This window comes from Micromys minutus, assembly GCF_963924665.1.
Source record: "Micromys minutus genome assembly, contig: SUPER_9_unloc_1, whole genome shotgun sequence".
Lineage (NCBI taxonomy): Eukaryota > Metazoa > Chordata > Mammalia > Rodentia > Muridae > Micromys > Micromys minutus.
The window spans coordinates 1-8,509 of NW_027667991.1; the positions used below are offsets into that span (position 1 = coordinate 1).

Consider the following 8,509-nt stretch of genomic DNA (forward strand, 5'->3'; position numbering starts at 1 on the left):
TTCTAATTCCAGGAAACCTGACACCTTCCTCTAGGTTTTGTATTTAGTTGTCATACATATAGTACACATAAATTTATACTTAATTTTTAACAATTTCCCAGAATTCTATGAGGAGTGACTTGCAGAATATATTTTAGGCAATACTTTACATTTAAATTCTTACTTGTTTTGAATTCTGATTATACTGTGAGCTGGTCTACAAAAAAGTTTACCCCAAATTTTCTTTGTATTTACATTTTGGATTTAACATTACTTGCAAGACAATCAACAGCACTATTTTTCTTTTTCTATATATAGTAATCTTTTGAAGATGCCAAAACAAAACTACCTTCTGCAAAAACTACTTATGCGTGTGCTCTCAAAAATTAAAAACTCTCCATTGAATCAGTTAGATACCTACATCCTATCTATCCGCATAGCCCCTTATGTGCTGTGGGATTCAACTTGTATGAACTTAAAAATCTTTGGGAGTGACCTCTACCAAAAGGTAAGGGAATCTGATTTTTTCCCCGTGGAAACAAAGTCCTCGTTATGATCCAGGAATTGGGAATGCCCCTGCAAGGTCACTGATGTTAAAGGACACCCTAGGCTTGAATTCTTCTGGAGTGAGAGATGCATTGATCTATTTCAGGAACGAATGGGAAGGGAGAGTGTTAATGTTGTTTGAAGTAAGTAAACACTTTCACTTTGGTCATTTCTTTATTTTCAGATATAGATGCTGTTCTAGCCAAAGATATGTTTAGTGATAATCCAAGAAGATTACAGTGAAAATGAATGAAAAAAATCCCAGTTACCTGGTGTTTTTTTTTAATGAGTTAAAGCATCTTTATTTTTGCAATTATCATTCCATACAAAAGCAATAGAATTACAAATATTGATAAGTTTACAATTGAATACATGAACAGAGTATCTGTACACATTATCATTTACAGCAATATTACATGGTAAATTAACTGAACACTAAAAAAAATGTTCTTTTTAGATCCCCCTCTTCTAACTCAACTCTCATAGAGCATGTACTAAGATACTTACCTCACACTAATGCTATTTCAAGTTCCAAATTAAGACTATATAACTCACATAAAGACCATTAATATAATAGCTTAACATCTTTGTTCAGAGCTCCGTATGAGGGAAAACTACATTCACATTGATAAAAAGACCAGAAAATAAGTTTTTACAATGTCACTGCAGCTGCCTGACTGAGAATTCTTTATCAGTTACCTAAAAGGCAGCTGATTCTAAATTGGTCCCATAAGCACATGGTTAAAATCCACTGCCAACCCATTTAAAAAATGGCATCTGAAGTCTCAAGTTCTTGTAGAAAACCACAAGTATTCTGTTGTCTAACTTAGCGTAGAAAAATAATAGGGTTAAGTCTTCATTGGATTTAGCTTCATTTACAATTGAAAACATGCGTAACACATTCACCATACATAAAAATAAGGCAAGAAAAACAATTTATCATGAGAAAATAAACTCTTAACAGAGAAAACAAATACAAATACACAGCAACTCATGCCTTCCAGGTGGCCAGGCAGAGCCAAGTATTTCCCAGAGTAACCACCAGGTGGTAGTTAACTCATTGCAGAGAAATCTTTCAAAGGTTCAGTTAAACAAGCTTCCAAATCAAACTCATACTCCACTTGGCAGTCCACATGTCTGACTTTGGTGGGTGTGCCAGCATATACATCAAAGTTATCCTGTGAACTTGTCTGGGATTCAGAGCTGCTTTCTGTAAATTCTGTCTCCATTTCCCCAAGATCTACAGGTTGTATTTCTTGCAAATTACATCCTTCTTCAGCAGGAGGATCCCAAAAATGCAAAGCCACCTTCCAGAGTTTAATTTGTTGGTCCCATGATCGCCGGCTATACTTCTTAAATTCGTTGGGTGTCCTGGGATGGATTCCAGGTTGTCGCAGGTGTCTGGGGACCTCTTTGATGTATCGGTCATAGGCAATAGTGTTCTTCCCATAGTTGATCTGCTTCTGTCTTCTCATCAAGACACTTTCATCCGTCTCCACATCAGCAGGCACTGAAGACATAGACTCCTTCGAATCAGAACTTCCTGATGATGATTTTCTCTCTCTTCCAAAGTCATTTATGAGTAGTTTTCTTTTGTACCTTGCAATCTCTTTGTTAACTTTGGTCCTCATTTCATCTTCTTCGACTGCACTTGCCCAGTCAGAACATCTAGAACGGGGCTTATGGCCTTCAGGAGTTGTAAAGCTTTCAGGTCGATAGTCCGCAGTCTGGAGCTCACCCTCCTCGGAGTCCTCAGGCTTCCGGTCCCTTCTGTCCGCTCTGCGCTTCCGTCTGAGACTCCATCTCGCAGGGGACCGCGGGCTCACACCGCTGTCGCAGCGACTCCCATAACGGGGTGGGCTTCTAGGTCTGCAGGCCATGGCGGCAGAGGTTTGAAGGGCAGCTCAGATGGAAGAACCTCTCTCAGCGACGGCACAGACGCGGTCTCCCTGGTGTTTTTTTTTAATTGTAGATCTACTTTAGGGCACATGATAGTTGTGCTTCATAGTGGATATTCTAATATAATTATAAAATATTCACCCAACTTCACTTGTGGTCACAGAAAAATGCATTTTCTTAAGTTATATATATATTTATAACAATATGACATATATGACCATATGTGATATAGTGAATAATAGCTATTTCTGTGTCAAAACACTGATTAAAAGCAGCTTTGGAAGGCAGGTTACACTTCATGAAAGACTTCCACTTACCAGTTAACTACTGAAAAATCTCATGGCCCAAAGCAAAGCAGGGCAGGAACCTGGAGGCAAGAACTGAAGCAGAAGCTGAGTAGTTCTGCCTCCTGTCCTGCACCTCATATCTTTCTTTGTCTGACTAATAGATCAAAGGTGGGACCATCATGGAGATAAGTGCCCTAAAAATGCATCATTAAGACAATATACCTTAGACTTCCCTACACACTAGACCAATCTGATGGAGGCATTTTATTAACTAAGATCCGTCTTTGCACCAACTTCTTCCCTTAGTCATTTTTCCATTGCTTTAAATCAACACCAGAACCAAGGAAACTTATAAAAGTAAATGTTTACTTAGGACTTAGAGATGTAGAGGGATTACAGTCCTTCAAGGCCATGACAGAGGAGCATGGCTGCAGGAGGAAAGGACAACCAAACAGAAAGCAGAGACCTGGTGGCTCTCATGTTAGGCAGTAAACATGAAGCACAGAGTCTACTGCAAATGGCACCTGGCTTCTGTCACCCTAAATTATAGCCAATGACATAATTCCTCTAGGAAATCCTAGCCACTTAAACCACCCAAAAATGTCACAAAGAGGATATCATGTAGTCCTATACCCACAATTAGCCAGGGATCCCATTCAAACCATCACAAAGAAACTCCAACTCCTGTGCACAATCCCGAAAAATATCCAAAATTCGAGAAACCTTTTGAAGTCATTAATCTGATTCACTCACAGATCTTCTGGAAGAATTCAGTTCTGAAATGATACTTAGCTTTAGTAGTTCCCCCATTCACTGCAACATGTATGAAATTTTAGATAGGGTTAGGAAGTGGTAAAGAACTTAAGAGTCCCTCATTCAGACAGAACTTGGCTTCACAGGTTCAGACCTGCTTGTAGTAACTGCTATTATGTTTTTATCATTTTGTATTTTAATTAATAATTGATTTCAATTTTGAAAACTATGTGAAATGACAGTGAATCTTGTATTTGCCTTGTGATTTTACAGATGACGCTTATACAAATCATGATTGAAAATAGTCAAGCAATATTTGGAGACCAGGAAAACATATTGTCAATAAATTCTCCTAGCAAATCAAATAAGAAAGAAGACAAAGACAGTCACGGTGAGAAAATCTTTTCAAATGCCAACAGTGAAGAATTGAAGATTTCTTCTAATGCTCCTCAGGAGGAAAGTCCTTCATTTAAGAGTTTTAATTAGTCATCAAATGAGTGGAAGAATGATATCACCCCCTGATTTAATAAATTTGTAAATATCAGAACAGTGTTGGAGCACATTATGATATTCAATTATGGGACAAGCTTTTTAAACAAAACTTCAATTAAATTATATATGAATATATGCTTATATACTTATGTCTACATACTTATACACATGCATATGTATCTATGAAAAAGAGACTCCTGAATTAACACCTATAAGAATTCTAAAACATTACCCGCTATACTCCTTTCTTCCTGTGGTCCATAAGTCATCTAGGGTATTTTTGATATGAAATTATTTTTGAAAAGATAACTTAGAAACAATTATTTGATTTAAAAATCCATGAAACATACTACGCTATTAAACCATGTGCAAGAAACATTTGCTATCCTTGTGCAAAAACACTTAATTTCATTTGAGAAATAATCTGGACAAATGCTTAGACATTGGTATAAATATTAAGTTGCACAGGATCATTATGACACATATGTTAATATTAAGAGGTTTGAACAGGTAACACCATTCAAAATCAGATATATAGTTAACTGAAGTAATTCTTTGTGTAGAATTAAGAGAAGAGATTCATTTGAGACTGTTTGTCTAAAGATGACATTTTATGTGTTTCACTTAGGAGGGCCCAACCAAACAACTTCACCATATAACTTTCCACAAAGGAAACTTCTGAATGAAGAAGGTTCTGCTCATTCTATTCCAATGTTTCCTTCTACCTCCCACTTAACCAAGCAGAAGTAATTACTATAAGAAACAACTGTAGTATTATATTTAACCATATTATTTGTTACAAATTGTTTCACTAACTATATACATTTTATGTTGTATATTACATATTCTTACCTATTTTAATAAATGTTATTAAATTATGTTATTGGTTGTCTTAGTCAGAGTTTCTATTCCTGTACAAACATCATGACCAGAAGCAAGTTGGGGAGGAAAGGGTTTATTCAGTATACACTTCCATGTTCATCACCAGAGGAAGTCAGGACTGGAACTCAAGAAGGTCAGGAAGCAGGAGCTGATGCAGAGGCCATGGAGGGATGTTACTTACTGGCTTGCTTCCCCTGGCTTGCTCAGCTTGCTTTCTTATAGAAACCAGGTCTACCAGCCCAGGGATGGCACCAACCACAATGGGCTGGGCCCTCCCCCCTTGATCACTAGTTGAGAAAATGCCTTACAGCTGGATCTCATGGTGGCATTTCCTCAACTGAGGCTCCTTTCTCTGTGATAACTCCAGCTTGTGTCAAGTTGACACAAAACCAGCCAGTACATTGGTTAAGTGCCAATGTGTCTGATTCATGATTTTCTAGTCTTTGGAAAATGGCATTTTTTATTGGATATTCTCTGTATTTACATTTCAAATGTTATTCTCTTTCCCCCCAATTTCACACACCTTCCACCCCCCTTGCTTCCATGAAGGTGCTCCCTCTCCCAACAACCTTGTCCCACCTTAGCACCTGGGCATTCCCCTACACTGGAAAAACAAACCTTCACTGGACCAAAGGCCTCTTCTCCCACTTATGCCAGACAATGTTATCCTCTGCTACATATGCAACTAGAGCCATGGATCTCTTCATGCATACTCATTGGTTGGTGTTTTAGAGCTATTGAGGGTTTGGGTGGTTCATAATGTTGTTTTTCCTATGGGGTTTGCACATCCTTTCAACTCCTACAATTCTTTCTCTAGCCTCTTCATCGGGGTCCCTATTTTCAGTCTGATGGTTAGCTGCAAGCATCCTCAACTGTATTAACATGACTTGGCAGAACTTCTCAGGACACATCCCTATTTTTCTCCTGCCAGTAAGCACCTTTGGCATCAGCAATAGTACTTGCATTTGGTGGCTGCATATGGGGTGGATACCCAGGTGAGGCGGTCTCCAAAAGAATTTTTTTTCAATCCCTGCTCCACTATTTGTCCTTTGGTTTCCTCCCATAAGTGTTTTTGTTCTCCCTTCTAAAAAGGAATTAGGCATCCAAATTCTGGCCGTTCTTCATTTTGACCTTTATGTGGTGTATGGATTCTATCTTGGATATTCTGAGATTTTGGGCTAGTAACCACTTATCGGTGGTTGCCTATCATGTGTGTTCTTTTGTGGCTGGGTTACCTCACTCAGGACAATAGCTTCTAGTTCTATCCATTTGCCTAGAAATTTCACAAAACATTGTTTTAATAGCTGAGTAATAGTCTATTATGTTAATGTACCACAATTTCTGTATCCATTCCTCTGTTGACAGATATTGGTTCTATCCAGCTTCTGGCTAGTATTAAGAAGGCTGCTATAAACATGATGGAGCATGTATTTTTTAATATATGTTTTAGCATGTTTTGGGTATGTGCCCAGTAGTGGTATAGCTGGGCCCTCAGGTAGTACTATGCCCAATTTTCTGAACAACCGCCAGAATGATTTCCAGAGTGATTTTACCAGCTTGCAATTTCACCAACAATGGAGGAGTGTTCCTCTTTCTCAACATCTTCACCAGCATCTGCTGTCACCGGAGTTTTTGGTCTTAGCCATTCTGACTGGTGTGAGGTGGAATCTCAGGGTTGTTTTGATCTGCATTTCCCTGATGCATTTTCAGTATTCTCCTCTTCCTGTTACTCAGGGCCCTACATTCAACTGACAGACCCACTAGAATCACTTTATTAATTTTTTTCTTTTAAACTACAACCAAATTGACAGTCTGAATAGTGCTGAATAAATGAAAGTTGGGATTTCTTTAAGGAAATTCTTGCGGATTCTCATACAATGGTCCCAATGGTTAAGAAGTAACTATTTAGTAGTACAATAAAATCAGAATCACTCCTATGAATTGTAGCAACCCTTTAAAATGAATTTTATTTATATTTCTGTGAGAAAGCACTCTAGAAAATTATGTGTATTAGGAATAATGCACATTGAAGGCTCAGGGCATCATCATATGGCACTTCTGGTGTCAGGTTGCAGGTAGTGAAGTCCTCACCTGGTTGGGAAGTAGAGAAAGATGAAGGTTCATATTCAATGAGCTTCTTTTGATGCATTGTAACTATGCCTATGGAACAGCACAGCCCTGTTACAGTGTCAGTTTCTTCAGATCAGTTATCTAAGCAGAGACAGAAACTAATGACATTGAATACTCCCTTTGATTTGTGCCCAGAATCATTGACATACAGTTCTAAATATAATTCATTAATGATATTAATTATCATATTCAAAGCCAGCACCCTTTGTATACAGAAAGATGTTTGAAAGAGGAACTAACAATGTCTTAGCAGTTTTCTACATACTGTACAAGCTGTATCAAAGATTGTATGTACCTTACTAATATTGTTACCATTATGCAAGGCATTTTTGTTGTCTTTTTGATCCTTCCTTCTGAACCTAAACTACTGAATTTGAATTTTCATTTATCATAGACATAATTGTGAGTAGTTTAAAAATTTTTTTCAAATAATCATTTTATTAAGTTACAGTTCAAACAATATCCGCTTCCAGCTTATCCTTCCAAAACTCCCCTCATATCACTTCCCTTTGCTTCTATGAGCGATCTTCTCCACCCACTCACCCACTTCCACCTCACCCCTCTAGCTGGGGCTCCAGTCCTCCACAGGACCACGGGCCTCTCCTCTCATTGATGTAAGATAAGACCATCCTCTGCTACAGATGAATCTGAAGACATGGATGCCGCCATGTATACATTTTGGTTGGTAGTCCTTGGGGGCTTTGGGTGGTCTGGGCATTTGATATTGTTCTTTCTATGGGGTTACAATTCCATTCAGCTTTTTCAGTTGTTACCATAGCTTCTCTATTGGGGTCCCCTAGTCAGGCTGATGGTTGGCTGTATGTGCAACTGAATTGATCAGATGGTAGTTGAGCCTCTTAGTGGACAGACATATCTGTCTCCTGTAAGCAAGTGCTTCTTGGATCAGCAATAATGTCAGGGTTTGGTGTCTGCAGATGGAATGGATCTCTAGATCAGTCTCTGGATGGCTTTAGCATCAGTCTCTGTTCAACATTTTTGTCCCCATTTTTCCTTGGTAAAGCCATTTCCATAGGTTAATAAGTTTGAGATTGGTAGGTAGGCTCATCACTCAACTGGGGTGCTGTACCAAGAGGTTAAATACCAACAATCCAAACAACTCAATTTAAAAATGGGGTATAGAACAAGAGATGGGATTCTCAGCAGAGGGCTCTTGAGTGTCAGAGAAGCACTTAAATCAACATTCAATGTCCTTAGACATCAAAGAAAAGCAAATCAAAACAAGTATGAGGTTACATCTTACCTCCATCACCAAGAAAAGATCAAATATTTAAGATACAGAACATGCAGAAGAGGAGGAGGAGCAAGGGGAGCACTTTTTCATTGTTAGGAGTGTCAGCTTATAATACCACTCTACACATCAACATAGAAGTTTTCTCAGAAACCTAGGGATAGTTATATCTCAAGACTGAGCTATACCACTTCTGGGCATATACCCAAATGCTGTTCCAACATTCCAGAAAGATACTTGCTTAAATATATCCATAGCAGCTTTATTTGTAACAGCCAGAAACTGAAATAGA

General features: G+C 38.3%; 1 protein-coding gene across 1 annotated transcript; it reads right to left on the reverse strand.

The window, feature by feature from the left end:
* Nucleotides 1-1,577: 1,577 nt before the first annotated feature.
* LOC308425016 (histone RNA hairpin-binding protein-like) lies at nt 1,578-2,405 on the reverse strand (the record flags this gene model as incomplete). Its single annotated transcript, XM_080942628.1, has 1 exon — nt 1,578-2,405. One exon carries the CDS (start codon nt 2,403-2,405, stop codon nt 1,578-1,580), a length of 828 nt encoding a protein of 275 aa, XP_080798754.1.
* Nucleotides 2,406-8,509: the final 6,104 nt, after the last annotated feature.